A 21,604-nucleotide genomic window follows, 5' to 3' on the forward strand; every position below is an offset into this window, starting at 1 on the left:
AAGCCATGGAGGGGCACTGACCAGGCCTGGGGCTCTGTGCTGAAAACTTCCTTTATCTCCCTGATGCCTTACCCCACACCTCTTATGACGCCCATTTCAGAGAGGAAGAAATTGAGGTTTAGAGAGCTTAGAAGCCTTGTCACAGCGAGGAGGTAGCAAAGCAATACATGTTCTGATTGTGAAGGTGCCCTCCTCATCAGAGTTGGTTTCCCGCGGTCAGGGCCAGGGGTGAAGCGTCAGCCACTCAAGGGCAGAGGCAGGTGCGGCTCTCCGCAGTCCCCGAGCATTCTCCGCAGGAGGGGGCTGCGAGGTGGGCCGCCACCACCCACGCGGGCCCCGGCGACCTCCGGGAAACTGACCCCAGCTCTGCACAGCGCACAGGGACACCGGGGAGGCGGGGGGGGGGGTCCCAGGGCCTGCGAGGAACCCCAACCACACCCAGCCCCGCCGGCTTGTTTACGCCTCTCCCAGCGCCCCCCGCCCGCCCGGTCACGTGGCCGCCCCGCCCCGCCCCTCCCCTCGGATCCTCGCGTGGCTCCTCCCGCCGCGCCGGCCCTTCTTTTTGCCTCCTTCAGAGTCACAAGATCTTTCAGCGGCCTCCTTTCGGGATTCCTCCGCAGGTCCCCGCCCCCTTACTTTAAACACTCTCCTCGTTTCTTTTTTTCTTTTTGGCCGACAGCATCGCTAGTAATGGGAGGGGCGGGGCTTCTTGCGTTCTGTGGGGCTGCAGACCGTGGTAACATGCCCTTCGGTTCGAGAGATGGGTGCGGCAAGGCCGGGGACTCTTTCTCGTGGCGGACGTCGCGGCCGGCCGTGGTCACTTCACCGCGGGGGGAGGTGCCGTACGTCCAAGATGGCGGCGCCCTGTAGGCTGGAGGAACTGTGAGGTAAACAGCTGAGGGGGAGGAGACGGTGGGTGAGTATGGGGGTGTCTCCCCCTCCTTTTTACGGGGGCTTCTCGGGGCAGCGCCGGCACCGCGACCCCAGTCTCAGGGCCCGTGGGGGGCTGGGGTAAGGGGTCAATTGCTAGGTAGGGACCCCGGGGAAGGGGGTCCGGACAGCTGTCCCCTCCCTCTTTTTACGCGCTATCTCGGGCTGGGCCCAGCCGGGACTGGCGGGACCCTGGGGAGCAGAGGCGGGCCGGGCGGGCGCATTGCCCCTGCTCGGCGGCCGAGGGGAAGGCTGCACCCCCGGGCCTGGGTGCCGAGGGCAGGGGGAGGGGGGCCCCTTCGCCAGTCACTTTGGGGGGTGGGGGGAGGTGACAGGTTCCCGCGGGGCGTGTAGGGCAGGGGAGAGACGCGGAGCGGGAGGCGGAGGATCGGGGGTGGGGTGGGGCGAGGCGGTCCCTGGACTTCGGGAGAGAGGTTAGCGGTGGTGTGAGAATGAATGGAGGCAGCCTGTGGGTATCAAAGACTCGCCTCGACTCGCTGTCTCCGCTGAAATGGCACGACTGGAGTGCCTCCCTGCTGGTGTACTGTGGGTGTTTAATTGATGGTGATGGACAGTTATCCTAGAACCGGCAGAGGTGATTCTTAAGAGACAGCTATTTGCTGAGCCACTCCTAGGCGCTCATTCATTCATTTGAGGAACTGGAGGATGAGGATCCTGCAGGCGGAGAGACCTTATGGGGAAATTAAAGCTCTTTCTTTGTTAAAGAGTTTTTCTTAGTGTGTCTTGAATTTGGGGCGCTTGAGGACTCGGTCCTCTTAACCAATAACAACAGTTAACGTTTATGGAGCACCTGCAGTCATCATCTCGTTTGGTCCTCAGGACAAATAGATGAGGCTCGGATCTGAGGGAAGAAGCTGAGACCTGGAGAAAGTAGGGTAATCTGCCTACGGCCACACGCCGAGGAGTATCTAAGCCAAGACTAGATCTGGGGTCTGATTGCAAAAACATTATTCTTTTATTTATCTGTTATTTGATCAAAGCTGGTCGGTCATAGAGTAATTAGAATTGGTCAGTGAGCCAAGGTTTGTACACGTGTGTATGTTTAATTTTGAAGGGAGGTGTACTTGGCTTATTTCCCTCAGCTTTTGTTTGGGATGGCAGTGGTGTGCATGTAAATTTGTTAGTCTAAATTAGGCTGAAAAGTACTTGTTTTTTAAAATAAAACTGATGAGATTTCTGCAGAAAAGAAGTCTTGTTAAAATCCTTGCTGGATTTTTTTTTTTTAATAGAAAGCATTGAAATAGCATTTCACTTTACATAGAGTAAGCTGTAAAAGTACTAAAATAGAAAAATACTCTTCTGAGATACTTTGATTTATAATTTTGAGATCAACTCGGAGTCATCTGAATTCAAACACGCTGGCAAAGTGGAGCTGTAAATTGCAGGAAGCATTATAAAACCTAATCTTCTGGGAACCTTTGATTTACTGAGCAACCACCTGTGATTCTTAAGTTGAGCATTCCTGAGTAAACCTGGAATATGCAAATGTGAAAACCGATTTAGGGTTGTGTGGGGAAATGTACCTTTAACAGTCATGCGTCAGGCAAATAAGACTCCTCAGAAACACTGAAACTTTATTTGCTATTGCTCTGGGGGAACTGCAGAATCTTCCTCTAACCACCTGGTGTAAACTTAAGCAGTATTTATAGAAGATATAAATGGAAAATATCCTCTTACTAAAGTTAATATCTTATTCAGAGCAATCTTAAGTCACGTGCCTAGAAGGGCAGATGATGTAAGCTTTCTTTGGTTCATGCGATTCCTGGTGTCATAAACAGTTGGTACATTCCTAAATTCCTAGTTAGAAAGAAGGTAGCTACTAGCCCTCTTGTTTGTTTCCTTTAAAGTGGAGTGTCTCAAATCCTGTGACTCATTTGTAGTCTTCCTTAGAGCAAAGACCCAGTGTGATGGGTCACTTGTAGGGTAATATGATGCTTTTTGTGCAGCCTGGTTTTGTTTGTGAGATAAAACAGAACAGTCTTAATAAGGCAAAACTAATATACACCCTTATATGTAATGTGTACAGAATCATAAAATTGCTGGAAACAAGGGATCTCAAACCGATGTTTATGCACAGGTACCTGGCCCCATTGTAGACTGACCTACATATGCAGGCTTTGAGGACACCCTATATGTGTGTTTTGGAAGAAGTCTGCTTCTCATATGCACCAGAGGTTGAGGGCCATTGGCTTAAAGCAGGGTCCTCAAACTTTGGCCTGTGGGCCACATGAGGCAGTGTGATTATATTTGTTTCCATTTTGTTTTTTTACTTCAAAATACTCCTATGTGCAGTGTACATAGGAATTTGTACACTTTTTTTTTTTTTAAACTATAGTCTGGCCCTCCAACGGTCTAAGGGACAGTGAACTGGCCTCCTGTTTAAGAAGTTTGAGGACGCCTGGCTTAAAGTATCATTCTGGCTATTTTCTTTTAATTTGTAATTTATTGCAGAGGCATTTCTTAAAATAGCTTTTAAGTTCTGGTGTAATAGTGCTGTATGAGTCTTGAGCTCTGATTTAGGGCTGCCTTGATCTTATAGCTCTGTTTTCTTTCAAAGTTTGTTAGGCTACAGGTGTTCATTTCTGGGTTCTAGGGCCATAGTGAACTAAAATTAACTTCTCCTGGAATTAATTGGATATTCTTAGATGCCAATGAGTCTAAGCAGCAGTACACCAACCACTTTGAGCTTTTCTTTTCTTTTCTTTTTTAGAGACAGAATCTTACTCTGTAGCCCTGGGTTGAGTGCTATGGCATCACAGCTCATAGCAACCTCTAGCTCTTGGGCCTAGGCGATTCTCTTGCCTCAGTCTCCCAAGTAGCTGGGACTACAGGCACCCGCCACAACACCCGGCTATTTTTTTTGTTGCAGTTTGGCCAGAGCTGGGTTTGAACCCCCCACCCTCGGTATATGGGGCCGGCACCCTACTCACTGAGCCACAGGCGCTGCCTCCACTTTGAGCTTTTCTAAAGAGTCAAATACTATGGTCTTTAGTCAATTAAGTTATCAGCCTCATTTTCTTTATCTGTGAAGTATAGGAGTTGGATTGTAAATAATAATATTTCTAAGTCAAATTTCTGTGATTTAAAGCCCTTCTGGGGCATAAGCCAAACATTCTGGCTAAATTGATGGAATCAAAGTGTTAATGGTTTTATAATAAGGAAGCAAATTGGTGACTTTTACCCTGCCCAGTTGGGTGAAGACATGTTATCCTTTCCTTATATTTTTTAGAAGATAATTCCCTGTAAGTTTCTCATAGATCTTTGAAAAATTAGTTTTATTTGTATTAGTTTTGTTTGTCATTTAAATAGCTGTAGGCATGAAAGAAAAGTATACTCAATAACATTCAAATCTGTGGCTGTTTTCTTTAAATATATACACACATATATGTAGCATATACTTCAACACTGAGGGTTTTTTTAACCTCAGATCATCAATTGCTAACTATTTAATATAATTTGAGTTCCATGCAATACTTTTTTTCCTTTTAAATTGATCTCAAAGAGGTCTGCCATCAGCAGTTTGAGATTACTCTTTCTCTGATTTACTTTTTAAGCTAATGGTTGCTGCACATTAGTAATTTAATGTTTATTTAACATCTTTTTCATGAGAGTGGATAAAGATTTATATTTCATATACTGTATATAAAAGATAGTGACGACCATGTGCCACAACTTTTGGGGGCAAGACAAGATTGCAAGAGGGACTTTGCCTAACAAATGCAATCAGTGTAATCTGATTTATTGTACCCTCCATGAATCCCCAACAATAAAAAAAAAAAAATAGGACCTTGCCAATTTCTTCTTGCCCCTTCTCTCTCTCCCTTTTTTTTTTTGTTGCAGTTTGGCTAAGGCTGGGTTCAAACTCGCCACCCTCGGTATATAGGGCTGGCACCCTACTCACTGAGCCACAGGTGCCGCCCATCCCTTCTATTATCTAATGCTAACTTTTATTAGATACCTACAGGTAAATAGCAAAAGATAACTTTTTTAAGGTTGAATGAATTTAGATTGACATCTAATGAGTAAAGTGCCTTAAAAAAAATAAATAAATAAAGTGCCTTAAAAATCCAGGTTTAATCCCAAACAAGGCATGGTGGTTACAGGCCACTCTCTCAAGTAAATACAATGGCAATAGTGATCGTGAAAGGTTTGAGTAATAGGAGATAGTTGTGTTGTGTTTTGTTTTGTTTTGCCAAGGGACAGTTTGCCCTTCTATTGGTGATGTGAAAGACATAGTAGGGAGTGATAGGAAGAAAAGCTGTAATGACTTTAATATCTGCAGTCTTTGAGACCTGTGCTACCTTGAGCAGAGCATAGTAACAAACTTGAATTGTATCCACTTTAAGTTACAGAATGGTTTTATCAATGTTTCAAATACCAGTTGTTAAATGGATAGAACAGTAAGCATAATGTACCCAGCAGTACATTTGTTTAATAGTAACATTGTTATAATAAAGTTTATGTTTTGAGTATGTATGTGCCAACCCCTGAGCTGAGTATTTTACATGTCTCATCTGTTAACTCCTCCCACAGGCTTAAGAGGCAGAATAGCATAGGAAGAGGAAACTGAGGTTTAGGGACCTGAAATAAGTTGCCTAAGGTCATTTGTTCAGTGGCTAAGTTGGGCTATGAACCCTGCTTGGATACTCCAAAGCCCAAACCTTTAATCTTCCACTGTGATAAACTGCCTGATCTGCTAATGTCATAAACTAATGCACAGGTCAGTGGTTCTTAACTGGTTTTTCATGGTGGTGGGGATGCTCAAATTCCCCTCTGAAAATCTGTGGGAAACTGGATCAAATGTCCCTTCCTTTTTTATGTCCCTCACCACCAAAAAAAAAAAAAAAAAAAAAAAATCCATGCAAGGTTTGGTATAGAGGCTCATGCCTGTAATCCCAGCACTCTGGGAGGCAGATGTGGGAGGGGCTTGATGTTGCTGTGAGCCATGATGATGCCATTGCACTGTAGCTAGGGCGACAGAGCGTGATCCTTGTCTCCCTTCCCCCCAAATCCATACAGATATGAAATTTGGGGTATGGCTCCAGATGTTTGAAGCTCAGCTGATTGTTTTAGATAGATTACTGCTCTTACAAATGGACTTGGGCTTTATTAAAAATAACTTTTCTCGGGCGGCGCCTGTGGCTCAGTGAGTAGGGCGCCGGCCCCATATGCCAAGGGTGGCGGGTTCAAACCCAGCCCCGGCCAAACTGCAACAACAACAACAACAAAAAAATAGCTGGGCGTTGTGACGGGCGCCTGTAGTCCCAGCTACTTAGGAGGCTGAGGCTAGAGAATCACATAAGCCCAAGAGCTAGAGGTTGCCATGAGCCATGTGACACCATGGCACTCTACCGAGGGCAGTAAAGTGAGACTCTGTCTCTACAAAAAAAAAAAAAAAACTTTTCTCTTTTCTATTCTTCTGCCAGAAGGTAGGAAAGGCCCATGTCTTTTAAAGATGAACTCGTGTACTATTTGTGTTATAAATCATATTGTTAAACTTCTATATTGAAAGATTCTGTACACTTCACTGGGAATTTAGCCTTAGGTGCTACATTAAAACAAAAAATAGAAGTAGAGAACTCAGGTATGTAACCTGCTAAATTCTTGTGAGGCTTGGCATTCAGACTGTGTTGGTACCCTTAGCACTTGGCACAATTTCACTGGGCTTTTTCCAAAGTTTGTGCACTATTTTTTTCCTCCTTTCAAACCTCAAAGCAGATAGATAAATGAATAAATGACTTCATCTCTCTTTTCTCATACCTAGACCAGTGGTTCTAAACTTTTAGTGGGCATCAGAATCACCTAGAAGTCTCCATCCTATACTTTCTAATTCAGAGATCAGGGGCAAAGTCCGAGAGTTTGTATTTCTAACAAATTCCCTGGGGATGTTTGTGTTGGTGGTATGAGGACCATATTTTGAGAACCACTATCCTAGACTATCAAACTATGTATCTTTGTTCCCTAGAGTATTTCTCATATCCTATAAAGTTGAAACCTACAGAAATCCCACAGTTTGCTCATATTTCTTTTAAGGGAGCTTTTTCTAGTGGCTCTTTGAAGCATACACGGCATCTATTTGGCCTGTATTTTCTTGGTAAATAATTTTGTTCATATTAATAGAAAACAATCATTATTTTTAGGAGAGACATGCTTTACCAAAATCAAGCTCTGGCACTGTAGTCAACTTATTACAGGATTCTTCACCTTTGGCATAGAATATAAGCTTTAGTAAATTGTCCATCAAGGCCCCTAATGGCAGAAGGTTTGAATGGGAAGTCTGGGAAGTTGGAGCTCTCCTGCCCCAGTTTGACCTTGAGAGGGACTACAACTGCTGACACCACTTAAGTCACATGTGACTATGCATGTTGGCAGGATGTGCCATCAGCTGTTTTGCTCTCACTGCATGGTATTTCCTACCCTTCTCCTTCCTTCCAGGCATCAATAGGAAGAGAGAATTGGAGCAAGTATCTTCCCTCTTTTAGATGCATCTGTGGTGGAGGCGACTTGGTTCATTTAATAGATGTGCTACCCCAAGGACTCACCTGAGAGTTCCTGAACTGGAGCCGAACTTCAATAGCAGTGTAACGCTTCTGCTCTGTCTCAGCTGCACTTGAAAGGGAGTAATCCATCCATGCCTGAACCTGTGTCTGAATTGTCTTTGGATTTTTATAAATAAAAACTTAGATATAGAAGAAAAGTTATAATTAAGAGACACCTGCCTTCACTTTTACTTGTAGTTGCATTTTTATATCATCGACAAATGTGTACAGAAATATCTTAGATGATTTGATATGCAGTTATCTATTTTATGTGATTTATAGTTCTGAGGCATTCTCAAGGGTTTCTAGGCTACACAGCATAGCACTAGTTTTCCAGAAGTCTGAATATCCGACTGATAATTTCAGATAAATACTTACTTTTTTTTTTTTTTTGTGGAGACAGAGTCTCACTTTATGGCCCTCGGTAGAGTGCTGTGGCATCACACAGCTCACAGCAACCTCTAACTCTTGGGCTTATGCGATTCTCTTGCCTCAGCCTCCCGAGTAGCTGGGACTACAGGCGCCCGCCACAACACCTGGCTATTTTTTGGTTGCAGTTTGGCTGGGGCCGGGTTTGAACCCGCCACCCTCAGTATATGGGGCCGGTGCCTTACCGACTGAGCCACAGGCGCTGCCCAGATAAATACTTTCTAAAAGCATTTTAGGTGCCCACCACTAGTATTTTCTGAAGATGTGTATAACTTAGCTTATAATACATCTTGGCTAGGGCAGAGATAAGTGGGGGAAAAAAAAAAAATGCTTACAGGCTCTGCTAATGACAGCTATCCATGGCTGTTAGGCTGGAGATCACATGTAATCCCAGGCTTCTACGCTGTCTGTATGCAAACCCCCAAAGAATGAAAGTAAGATGAAATGCGAAAACAAGTTGACCTGTGTTCCTTTTGTTTCATCTCAAAATACTAAAATGCAGGACCCTGGTCCTCTCCCTCAAACCTTTTTTATTTAAGAAGACAGCTTGTACGTGTGAAGTTACAATGTTGGATGTAGGAGAGAATACAACTTTGGGGTCAGATGTCAAAGAGGGAAAAATCTAGATCTAGGGGTGCATTCATTTTTTAATCTGGCTTTTGAAGGTAAGCGTAAGCGCTGCAGCTGCTGTCAGGCTCTGACCGGCTTTTGCATCTGTGCCCTCAGCCCTGTCGGGAGGCAGGCATACCACACCTTCCCTGACCAGGATCATCGTACCTAGTGGCAGCACTATAGGGCAGGGCCGAGATACAAATAAACAGGTAGACACTTAAAAATATGAAGAATGGTAGGTAGCCCTTGACATACCAACAACGCCAGCTTAGTACCATTCCCTTGTTTTCCTTTTAGCGTAGTGATAAAGATGGTGAGAGTCTCAACGTGGAGCATTAGATGAAAAGCAACTTGCTTCCCGTGGCAGTGCCTTTCTTTGTTAGGACCGTGATCTCGACTGGGCAGGCTACGAGATCTCATCTCCCTATATCCTAATTTTACCTTTGCCTTAGATATTTCTTTTTAGGTAAAAGATCTAACTAGGATTAATTTCAAAAGGCAGTCTATATGACACAGTGGACTAACAGCCGACTTTAAGATTGTGAAGATCAGAAGCTCCTACATTTTAATTCCAGCTCTCTGATTGGAATGTGTGTGGCCAGGCAAGCACTCCCCGTCCAGTGGTGTGGTCCGCCTTTCTGAAGGGTCAGCCCGCTGGCTCACAGGCTTGCAGGCGCTGCTGAGGACCATTGGAATTTGATGTGGGGAGTGTGCTCCACCTGGAAATATAATTACCCTGCCGTCTGCAGCAAGAGGTCGCGCCATCCTCTTGCTTGACTTTGACCAGATTATGTGTTTCAGAGCTCGTTTCCAGGCGGTTCCATGCTCACGGTAATTAGGCATATGTAAATGAGGCTCAGTTTTCATATTCTGTATTCAACCCTGGAACAACTATCACAGAAGATAATAAAGTCTTAGCTGACCTGAATAGTATATATTTCCCTCTTGTATGCCATGGACCACTATAGGCCCTGAGTGTCCCAGACAGGTGGTCCCTGCCCGCATGCAATTTACAATCTAGTAATTGGATCATACCTAAATATAGTTCGTAGGGCGTGTATTGAAAAGCAAGTTGGAATGTAAATATATAAACGTGGACATTTGAGTTAATTTGGATAGAAAGTAGAGTAAAAGGTTCACAGGTATTTTATGCCTATCATGTAGAAGGGTTACACTTACGTTGTGCTGCTTCACGGCAGAGTTAGGCTTTGTGCATTTAGTTAAAACATGTCTTGACTGCTAGTTCGGTCAGGCTGCCAGACCCTGGTAGCTGCTAGAGATGCAGTGCTGAGTAAGCCCGACTGTGACAGCTAGTAACCCGTCACACTTGGGTTGTGCTAAGTGACACAAAGAATGATAGGCTGCTAAGAGTATGGGACGGGGGACTTGACCTAGGGAGTGAGAGGGAAGCAGAGTATTTGAGCTGAAATTCTGAGGATGAAGGGTAGGTATAGGAGGAGGAGACAAGGTTAAAGTCTTCTATGCCACCTGCTGAGGAAATGGAAGGCTGGCGTGTGAGGCAGGGATGGTGGTGAGTGGAGGGAAGGTGCAGCCTACTCAGCACTCGTGCCCTGAGTGCTCCCTCCTGCTGCCGGGCCCTGCCTCCTGGAGCCCCTCCAGCAGTTGCTGTGTGCCCACACTGCGCCCAGGGCCCTCCCGGTGGATCGGCTCATTTAATCTCCACAAAGCCTTGTGAGGTCAATAACCATAGTATTCTCCCTTCACAGAGGAGGAGATTTGAGGTTAGCACTAGAGACTTAAATAGTTGAATGTTACACAGCTAGTAAGTGAGAGCTTGGATTTCAACCCGGAACTCTCTAATTCTAGAGCCTGTCCTGTCCATTCGTTTATAGCTCTGATAGACATTAACAAAGGCAGAGATTACAAGTTCAGCATGCTATAAAGAATTTTCCAGCAGCCAGCTGTTCAGAAATGTAGATGGGGAGAGACACGTGCTTCTGATAATTACAAGTGTTCATTCCAGTGGAAAACCGTGGACACCTGCTGGGGACAGAGTAGAAGGAACTTGTACCAGACGGACCCCAAGCCCCTTCCAATTACATCTGGGATTCTAGCGCATTGTAAGATTATTCTTTTGTATGTATCTGTTTATGTTTTTCCTTTCAGTGACCATGAAAGACACCAGGTTGACGGCACTGGAAACTGAAGTACCATTTGTCCCCAGAACAGGTAAGGTGTAAACTCAGTCCAGTGGCTGGGAGAAGATAGGAGGGAATTAGTTATTTTGTCTGTGATTGTACTGGTATGTAGATGCCTCTTTGCATTAAGAGATGTAACATTTAGGGTTTTAGCTATTTGCCAGCAACTGAACCGTCTATGTCATGAAGTAATTCATCAGATTACTGATAATTTTTAATTGCTTATTTAGTGCCAGGCACTGTGCTAAGTGCATTATCTATGTTACCTGTTTTCTTCCTCACAGCCACACCTTTGGTGTATCCCCATCTTATAGGTGAGAAATCAGGCTCCAAGACCTGAGTGTAATCTTCCTGAGGGTGAATAGCTAGTGCTGGGCGGACCTGTTACTTAAGTCAGTTCTGTCTGGCAGCAAAGTTAGCAAGTCTGTGTGTGGGCAGAGGTTCTTAACTCTGGCTGCACCTTAGTGATCCACACGGGTTTATTAAAAAAAAAAAAAAAAAACCACCACACCACACGTGGTATTTGGATCCTATCCCTTACCCTGCTCTGCATTGGCATTACCCTGGGCTGGGAATCTGTAATCTAGCAAATGAACTTCTGCATCTTGACATGGCTTTAACTGTTAATTGTCTAAAATTAGTTTTGGAGAATAAATTATATGCTATAATGGCTTTCAGGAATTGAAGGATTCTCAAAGTCTCAGAATATACCTTACATAAATATCCTGGCATTTCTATGGAAATGAATTTAGTCTTAGTAACCTAACTAATCCCTGAACTGTAATTTCGAGTTTGCCAGCAGGAGTGCCACCTGTAGAAGTGTGTATGTACAAGAAGGGCATGGGGAAGGGAGGGAGTTGTTTGATCTACTGTCTGTATACACGGATAGCTGATGCGTCTTGTGTCATGGCTCAGTGGTTGCTGTCTGCCTCACCTATGTCATAGGAGTTGTGAAGTAAGGTAGGGACTTAACTTTTATCCTACAGATTCATGTTGGCTCATAAACAAGGACTTGCTACAGATTGTAGACTGTGTAACAAGAAGGTTGAAGTACCTTCCCTCACAAGCAGGGAAAGCTTTCTGGTTTGACTTTTCATTTTCAGTTTTTTATGTGTACTTCATACTGTCCCATTTTTATTTATATATATATTTTTTTTGGCCGGGGCTGAGTTTGAACCCGCCACCTCCGGCATATGGGACCGGCGCCCTACTCCTTGAGCCACAGGCGCCGCCCTTATTTATATTTTTGTTTATTTATTTTTCAGACAGAGTCTCACTCTGTCACCTAGGCTAGAGTGCTATGGCATTACCCTAGCTCATAGCAACTTCAGACTCCTGAGTTTAAGTGATCTTCCTGCCTCAGCCTCCCAACCAGCTGGGACTACAGATGCCTGCCACAACATGTGTCTGACTTTTCTATTTTTAGTAGAGATGGGGTCTCGCTCTTGCTCAGGCTGGTTTCAGACTCTGGTTCTTAAGAGATCCTCCCACCTTGGCCTCTCAGAGTACAAGGATTACTGGCGTGAGCCACCATTCTCAACCTTCTTTCTTTTTTTTTTTATTGTCGGGGATTCATTGAGGGTACAATAAGCCAGGTTGCACTGATTGCAATTGTTAGGTATCAACCTTATTTCTTATTTTTTAAATTTATTTTTGATACTTTTTTAGGGACATGGTTTTACTCTGGTCTCCCAGGCTGGAGTGTAGTGATTTGGTCACAGCTCACTGTAATCTCCAACTCCTGGACTCAAGCGATCCTCGCCTCAGCTTCCCGAGTAGCTAGGACTCCAGGCGCGTACCACCACCACCACCCGCTATTGACCAACCATCTTTCCACCTTGGGCTCCCACGGTGCTAGGATTACACAGTCACTACACCTGGCTCATTTGGAGCCAATATGAACCAATATGAACATGAACCTAAGGTCAAGTGGTAAAGTGTTCAGATCATGAGGCTCAAGCTGAATATCACCATCGTAAAATGTACATTCTGGGAGATAAAAGTAAATCTCAGATTTTTAAAAACATTTTTCATGGTTGTAATTGTATTACATTTTAGTAGTTATATTTTAAAAGTTTGAAATTTTAATGTAGGAAAAATATTTTGTGAGCACTATCATCTGCTGAATTGCCCCTGTGAGCACCTGGCACGTGCGTGTGATACCATCTTCACCTGTCACACTCAGTCCCATTGTTAACTTTGTGGACAAAGCAAAATTCAGGAAAGTTTCTGGTAAATGGTTTTCTAAAAGGAACCTTGTACCTGGGATTCATAGCTTGGCAAACTTCAAAGATCTTTCCTCTTCAATTACTAAAAATTGTTGGCAAACCATAGCAATTTTTTTTGAAAGAAATCTAACTCTTCACAGCATTTTTCTTTTTTTCATGTGGACTCTTGTTTATACTTTTTTCCTCTTTTAAAAAATTTTTTGGTTTGGGGCAGTGCCTGTGGCTCTAGGAGTAGGGCGCCAGCCCCATATACTGGAGCTGGTAGGTTCAAACCTGGCCCCGGCCAAAAAAAAACAAAACTGCAAAACAACCCCCCAAAAAACTGGGGGGGGAGGGGCTTGGACATGGTGACTCACACCTATAATCCTAGCATTTTGGGAGGCCAAAGTGGAGAATCACTTGAGGCCAGTAGTTCAAGATGAGTATGAGCAACATACTGAGACCCCATTTTTACAAAAAATAGAAAAACTAGCTGGGCACGGTGGTGTATGTCTGTAGTCTCGGCTAGTTGGGAGGCTAAGCCAGGTGGATGACTTGAGCACAGGAATTTGAGACTGCCGTAAACTATGATGGTGCCACTGTACTCCAGCCTGAGCAACAGAGAGAGGTACTGTCAAAAAAAAATTTTTTTTTTAATTTTCTCTGTGCTCAGTGATTCTTGTCTATCCTCCCAGCACTTTGAGAGGCCCAGGAAGGAGGAGGATCTCCTGAGGCCTGGAGTTTGAAACCAACCTGGGCAAAATAGCAAGATTCCATCTCTACAAAAATTAAAAAGATTAGCCAGGCATGGTGATGTGTGCCTGTAGTCCTAGCTCAGGGTTTTCCAACTTTTTTATCTCATAGCATGCTTGAACCTATAGTTAAACTAATGCAGCACACTTAAATTATGTTGATTATAAAAAAGTAAAGAACGTATTTACTGTGTTTGAATTTCGTTCAAAAATAATTTAATTAATGATCTTTAAAAATTTTTGAGGCACACCTCAGATCCCCTCTCCACACACCAGTTGAAAATCACTGTCCTAGTACTTGGGAATTTGAGATGGGAGGATCACTTGAGCTCAGGAGCTCCATCTACCCTGGGTGAAACAGGAAGACCCTTTCTCTCTCTCTTTTTTTTTTTTTTTTTTATTGTTGGGGATTCACTCTCTCTCTTTTTTTAATACCTACAGTTTTAGAAGAGACCTTTTTCTTAAAAATTTTTTGTAATTGATACTTGGTAATTACACATATTTCTGATTTGATCAAATTACATGATGTATACCAATCATTTGGACAAACGTTTTGTTTAAATTTTTAAGCCTCCATAGATTCAGAATTACAAGAAATCATCATAAAACCTTTTTCTTCTCTCTCTCTCTTTTTTTTTTTTTTTTTTGAGACACAGTTTCACTCTGTTGACCAGGCTAGCATGCCATGGCCTCAGCCTAGCTCACAGCATCCTCACACTCCTGGGCTCAAGGATCTCCTGCCTGAGTCTTCTGAGTAGCTGGGACTACAGACACCTGCCACAATGCCTGGCTGGTTTTTCTATTTGTAGTAGAGACAGGGTCTTGCTCTTGCTCAGGGTGGTCTCCAACTCTTGAGTTCAAAAGATCCTCCTGCCTCAGCCTCCCAGAGTGTTAGAATTGCAGGCATGAGCCACCACGCCTGGCCCTGTGGTACTAATTAACCTTCAAGCAGCTTTTCCCAGCCACTCTTCTGAAGGCTGTGAAGTGTGTTTAACACGAGGCTGTCTTACTCGCTGCCACCACCACTGACTTCTGAGAGCTGGTTCCTGCCCTTGTTTGTGCACATACTGAGCCATGTTCATTTTTCTTTAGAATACACAGGGTTTTTTCATTGCACTATCTTCCCTGCTTAGCACTCTCCATTTAGTATACTCTTAAGAAATATTTGAGTGAGTTTAAAAAGGAGAGATGCTCCAATTATAGGGCTTGATTCCAGATGCAGATGATTTCACTCTTATAAGGGCTTTTTCGAATGTCAAAAATGCTTGAACTTGGGTCACTTATAGGAAGACTCTCACACAAAAACCGAGTTTTATATTTTTTCTGGGGATTATGAAATATGGTTAAATAGTAGAATTTTAGCACCAAAGAGAAAAGCTTGTTGCCAAAAATGTCCTAATGTGTTTTAGAATAAAACCTTTCTGCATACTGAAAAACAAGCTAGGTAGCCCAAGCTGATTAGGGCTTACAGTCGATAAGTTGACTGGAGAGGCACCGTCTTTGTTTGAAATTGAGCCCCTGTCGCTGTGCTCTGGGTCTGCCTGCACTTGAGGACCAGATCTGGCATTACCGTCTTGTGAATACACAGAAGACAAGCTCAAAGTCTCATTGGACTGACAGTAGGTAAGTGGTAATTTTACTGGAGCAAAACCAAATGCAAGAACAAAATACTTTTAGATTTGTGAACTGTATTCTTTGAGAATACAGATTCCGACTGAGAATCATTTGTGATTTGCCTGAAGTACAAATAAATGTGGGGGTGAGCTAGATAAAGTTGCTATTACAAAGTCATCTTTTGGCCGGGCGTGGTGGTGCACGCCTGTAGTCCCAGCACTGTGGAGGCCGAGGCGGGTAGATTGCCTGAGCTCAGAGGTTCGAGACCAGTATGAGCAGCAGTGAGCCAGAGTAAGACCCCTGTCTCTACTAACATCAAAAACAGCCGGACGTTGTGGTGGGCGTCTGTAATCCCAGCTACTGGGGAGGCAATGGGACAGAGCATCATCGCCAGAGGAAGAACATTAAAAAAAAGAAGAAAATGAACAATAACAAAAAAGTACTTCAAACGAAGAAGAATGAACAAGCAAGCTGAAATTAAAAATTAAAAAAAAAATTTAAAAAAAGTCATCTTTTATTGAAAGATGGTGGCCCAAAGATTTTTACTAGTATTTTTAATAATAATATATATGTCCTATTAGGTGAGTATTTGTACCAGGTACTGTGCTAATTTCTTTATATACATTATCTCATTTAATTTTCTTGGAACAATAAACCCTGTAAGGTTGGTATTATATTCATTTATGGGTTTAATTTAATTCACCTCAGAATAAGATGACATTTGTTTGTGTTTTTACTTTTGAACCTGTTTTACCAGTTATGGTGTCACATCTCTTAGCTCTTTGAAATTAACTTTCTTTGTGATTTATCTGTAAGATTTGTATTGTAGGTGTGAGCCAGCAGCTTCCTGTATCATGATTGGCTCTTAAAAATGCATTTTGGCATTTTAATGTTTTCTGGCTAATGAACTTCTGATTCACTAAGAACATCAGTGAATGGCACCGAGTTGTAATTAAATGAGAGCATAGATGATACTGAGTTAATACCTGGCGGTTTCTGGAGTTATTGTTAATTTAAATTTGGCATCCTTGCAGAAGGAGCTTAAGTTGGATTTTAGTTGAATTTTTCTTTAACATAGTGTTTTCATATAGGACTTGTGTATCACTATGTGAGAATCACCTGGGGTGTACAGTCTTGGAATGAGCTCAAGAAAATGCATTTCCAGCAAGCATCCCAGGTGGTTTTGGTGCACAGTGAAGCTTGGGAGCTGCCGCTTTTATTTACTCAAAGAAAATCACATAAGAATATATTTTAACACAGGTGCAGCTGGCATATACTATCATGTGTAAGGCCCAGGAGTTGGGCCCTGCAAGTTCTGCTTTACCACGTGGTCTTAACAAAGTTACTTATCCTTTTTTGTGGGGAAGGGGTCCACATTCCCATTTGTAAAATAAGGACAATACCTATTTACCTCGTAGTTGATGTGACGATCAGAACCACAAGTAAACTTGATAGCACATGTAAGAGCTTGAGCTTTGGAGTCAGGCGGGTCTGGGTTCAGACGTCAGTTCCTCTCCCTTGGTTTGGCCTCTTGCTAGCTTTGTGACTCAGAGCAAATGGCTTCATCTGTACGCCTCACCTGGAGCAGTGGGGCTGAAGCACCACTCTCATGATGGCAGCACACGGGGTGTGTTTGATGGTATGTGTAGAGGTGCGACACCTGTCTTATGAATGGTAGCTGTTATTGTTTTTACAGATACAGCTTCAGAGACCAAATTGGGGAGAAATAATCAGTCATAAATGTGTATAGTGACACTTGGGAATGAGTTGCTTTTTGTATGTGAAGATAAGGCAACTCTTCCAAGACCATGAAGAGCTGGGGGTTTGGAGGATGAGTTTTTGAAGGACTGCTCTGATGGTCCCCATACTTCCTCACTGGCATTTGGGTGTGTGATAGATGGCTAGGGCAAGTATCGTACACTAAACCAGGAGTGATCCCCAGTCCCCACTAGGTGTGGGACTTCATGGACTTGTGATCTAACCAGCTGTACTAGGGTTTCGACATTGATGAGATTGTCAAGAAGGAAATCGTATGCTTTCAGTTCTTTTTCTGAAAACAATTTATCTACTTTTTAGATCAATGATTTGAAATATAAACATAGTCAAAACCCAAGGTAGAATCAGAAGTTGGAATAAAACTTAGACACGATCCTGTCATTAAGTTGCTGTGATGATTGGTCTGAATGGTACCAGTTTTTTCAGTTCCTCTCTGATTGTTGCATTCCCCGAAACTCCTCTTAACTTCAGAAATTTGCCAAAGAATTATTCATATACCCTATCTTCTTTTACCAGCCAAATGGATTCACTATTTGAATCAGAAAGTTCTCGATTAGACACATTCGCTGGTTCATCTTGCAGGTATTTTTTTTTGTGGGGGAAAACAGGGCCATTGGTCACACTATTTATTGTTTTCCTTTTTCTCAGTCTGGTAGTGGCCCCAATGAAGAGCTTTTGGAATCTTTGACACACATCCTGGAGCCGGCGCGGTGCATTTGTGCAGGAGGATGGCCCAACAGGCGAATGTTGGGGAGCTGCTCTCCATGCTGGATTCCCCCCTGCTGGGCACAAGAGATGATGTGACGGCTGCCTTTAAAGAGAACCTCAGTTCTGGTTAGCAAAGTGAAATTCCTTTTAGCTTACTTGCTAAAAAGAAGAGATTGACCTAGTGCTAAATAGAATCCTGCTGATAAATTTTATTTTTCATCTTCAGAAGAAAGTTTCTTAAACCACCAAAAGAGAACACACATTGGTGGATTCGCTCTATGTGTGTTTTAAACTTTTAATTATGGGAATGAATACACAGAAGTAAGAATCAGATCAGAACTCCATGAACCCAGTTTCAGCATTTCTGTGATTCTTGCTTTGTCTTACCTCCCAGACTCCCCACCACCCTCCAAGGATTCTAAAGCACATCCCAAACCTACCATTTCAACTGTAAATCATGTATGTGCTTTTTCATAGGAAAAGTGGTTAACCTCTCTCTAATCTGAAAAATAAAATTTAAATGGTACCCATTTCTGCTTACGATGTTGGCAAAAATTGAATATTGATCATAGGAAGGGGCAGGGTTAACAGGAGTATAAACTGCATTCAGCCTTTTTGGAGTCCCTGTCATCAGTTTGAAAACACATACCATTTGGCCCACTTCAGAGAATCTGTATCTTATTGTAGCCTTAAATGAAGTGTAGTGAAACACTGGAAAAGCCCAGTATCCTCCAGCAGGTAAATGGATAAACGTAGAGCCAGGCAGTGGCACGAGGGGGTCAGTAAAAAGAATGAGGTAAAGCTGGGCACCTGGCCTATGCCTGCAGTCCCAGGACTTGGGGGCTAGGAGTTCAAGGCCACAGTGAGCTGTGACTGTGCCACTGCACTGTAGCCTGAGTGACAGAGTGCTGACACAGTGTTAGGTGGAGAGAGGACGCATGTGCACAGACTATGTCTGCATGGACATGCGGGCTCCGTGTGTGTGACTGAGCCAGTAGAAAGGGCTTTGAAGGGACAAATACCAGACAAATACCAGGGTGGAATCTCAAGAGTGTGTTGGGAGGCAGAGGGGAGGAGGACTTTCACTTTCATCTTACGTACTTTTATATAGTCTGCATTTTTAACAATGGGCATGGATTATTTTTTGGAATTACATAAGAAATTAAGAAGCAGCATTTTATGTACTTTTTTGGCTATCAAGGCAGATAACCCTGGACTCACCTATTGTTACTGCTAAATAAAGGAGCTGGAAAGGCAGTGGTGCACAGAGCTGGGGGTGGCTTATAAGGAGGCGTTTTCTGGATTGTGACAGGCAAGTATTTGTGGTTAATTTAGAATGATAAAGGAAATAAGTACCATGAGTGGCCCTTTTCTTTATTTAGACCGTGGTCCTATGCTTGTAAACACGTTGGTGGATTATTACCTAGAAACCAGCTCGCAGACGGTGTTGCACATCCTGACTACCTTGCAAGAGCCACATGATAAGGTAAGTGCTGAAATGTGATAGGGCGTTTAATACATCCTCTGAGAGTAGTCTGTCCAGAGCTTACTCATTTAACTTCTGTACGCCACCGATGACATCGTTCCCAGGTGATAACTGCATAGAAAAATAACTTGTAGGACCCATGTTTCCTGAAAAGTTTACAAAAATAAAACATTTTAGAGGCTTTAAAAGATCTTCTTGTGTAAGGAAATGCTATGATTCCAGTACTTTAATTGTATAGTGGCAATTTGACTCATAGGTCCCAATCTTTCAAACTATACTTTAATAGAATTTTTAGGCTTTTAGCAATATGAGAAAATCTTGTGCAGGGAATTAGCGTGGCAGGTTAACAAGTCCTGTTTCCTAGTGCCAAGCACCTGGAGGGCTTCCTTGTGTTTTCTTTTTGCTTGTATTTTGGTTTGTGATAAACGGCTAACAAAGCATTGTAGTCATAGACTTTGGTAAGTCTTGAGAAAGTGTGTGAGACTGACTTCACTAGGGTTTGAAGATCTCGCCCCTGTGTGCCTTTTACAATACATCTTGTTTTCCTCTTTACTGTGGGATGAATTGTAACTTTTACTACTACCTGATTTATATTTGGGGCTATGCCGTGTAGGCTGAGTTGCTTGAGCAATAAGTGGCCTTTATATTTTTATTGGGGCTATACCATGTAGGCTGAATTGCTTTAGCAATAAGTGGCCTGTGAAATCGCCCCTCTTGCAGACTTGTATTATGGGGGTCCTTTTTCATGAATTTCAGTCTGGCCGCCCTCTCTCAGGTGAGATGAAGCAATGTTTGTTTGCTAATAAAGTTTTAAAATCTTGAATTTGATCTCTTTACCTGCTTGACCTTGCTTTGCATCAGCAGGGAGACTTGAGGTACCTGAGTACATCATTGATGCCTTTCCATCAACTTCATACATTCAAGTGAGGCTTTTCCCTGTTCTTTTATATTTTCAGCACCTCTTGGACAAAATCAATGAATATGTGGGCAAAGCCACCACTCGTTTATCCATCCTCTCGTTACTGGGGCATGTCATCAGACTACAGCCATCGTGGAAGCATAAGCTCTCTCAAGCACCTCTTTTGCCTTCTTTACTAAAATGTCTCAAGGTAGGATGTTCGTAAGGATTTGAGTGAAATGGTATTAAGAGTACAGTTTCTGAAATTTTTTAATAACTTAAATACCGAGGGTGGCGGGTTCAAACCCAACCCTGGCTGAACTACAACCAAAAAATAGCTGGGCATTGTGGCAGGCGCCTGTAGTCCCGGCTACTTGGGAGGCTGAGGCAGGAGAATCATGGAAGCCCAAGAGCTGGAGGTTGCTGTGAGTCCTGTGACATCATGGCACTCTACTGAGGGCGGTAAAGTGAGACTGTCTCTACAAAACAAACAAACAAACTAGCAAGCTAGATGTTAGCATTGACAAACTTCTAGATGTTTGGTTTTTCTCAAATGTAGTGTAGTCCAGAGTTTGTACTTAGTAAGCTCTCAAATGCATCACAATGAGTATTGAATATCTTGTTAAGCAAATATGGTAAAAATTTTTATCAGGTGGGTTCAATATTATGTTATTCCAGATGTCATTGATTTCATCATTGTTGAGCCTTGCCTCAGTTAAAATGTGTTAGATTCCCTTTGGTAATCCCTGTTTCTGATTCTCTCTGAGCTAAGAGAAAAATGGTTTTACCTTTTTTTTTTTTTTTTTTTTAACAATTTAGGAGTATGTTCTGGTTGCAGCTATAATTAAGATTTTATTGGTGTGTCCTACTGTGCTGCATCCTACTATTTTTGCACTAAATTTAGTGTATTTTTCTACACAGGGAAGTCAAAACCAAAGTAGAACTTTGCGGTTTTAGTTTTAATAGTGGCTTGCTACAAAATTCAGGGCTATTTGCTTAATCTCTTTTAGTTCCCGGACTTGTTTCCTATCTATAAAATAAGACACTGTGGTTAATAGTAGCTGCCTGTACCTCACAGAGACATGAAACTATCCAGTAGTGTTTGTTCCAAGGTGCAGTACCATTGGAGTCATCTGATACCGCACCAAGCACATGATTTTTGTGTCTGCCAAGAAGGGTAACTGTTTCATTATCCCTAGAGTTGGGTCCCCAGGAGTCATTGATAGAGTAGTGTAAAACCGTGTGTTGAAAGGTAAGAAAAAACAGGAATAGCTTAATATTTAACAGCTTAATATTTTTTAAGCAAATGGATTGATGAGAATATAATCCAGTTTCAAGGCACACTGTTTAGTTCAGGTAGCAAAATATTTATCTTTTCCAAAAGAGTAAGCTTTAAATATTAATCATAGAGTGTTACCCAAGTCTTCAGTTAGAATGTTGTGATGAATGAAATTAGTTAGTTCTTTTTGCTGG

General features: G+C 42.8%; 1 protein-coding gene across 5 annotated transcripts in view; it reads left to right on the plus strand.

Moving 5' to 3' along the window:
- The first annotated feature begins 778 nt into the window (after positions 1–778).
- The window catches only part of TSC1 (TSC complex subunit 1), a 51,378-nt gene continuing 30,552 nt past the window's right edge, over positions 779–21,604 (plus strand). For 2 of the 5 annotated variants that reach the window (XM_053559021.1, XM_053559044.1), the window contains exons 1-5: positions 779–887; positions 10,659–10,721; positions 17,688–17,873; positions 19,130–19,233; positions 20,190–20,342. In XM_053559021.1, the coding sequence (XP_053414996.1) occupies positions 17,768–17,873; positions 19,130–19,233; positions 20,190–20,342 (363 nt within the window). In that variant the 5' untranslated portion in view covers positions 779–887; positions 10,659–10,721; positions 17,688–17,767. Of the gene's footprint in view, positions 917–7,394; positions 7,533–10,658; positions 10,722–17,687; positions 17,874–19,129; positions 19,234–20,189; positions 20,343–21,604 lie in introns of those variants that run through there. The other 3 variants (XM_053559012.1, XM_053559034.1, XM_053559026.1) reach the window with 2 other exon arrangements.

Source organism: Nycticebus coucang, chromosome 2 (assembly GCF_027406575.1).
Source record: "Nycticebus coucang isolate mNycCou1 chromosome 2, mNycCou1.pri, whole genome shotgun sequence".
Classification (NCBI taxonomy): Eukaryota; Metazoa; Chordata; class Mammalia; order Primates; family Lorisidae; genus Nycticebus; species Nycticebus coucang.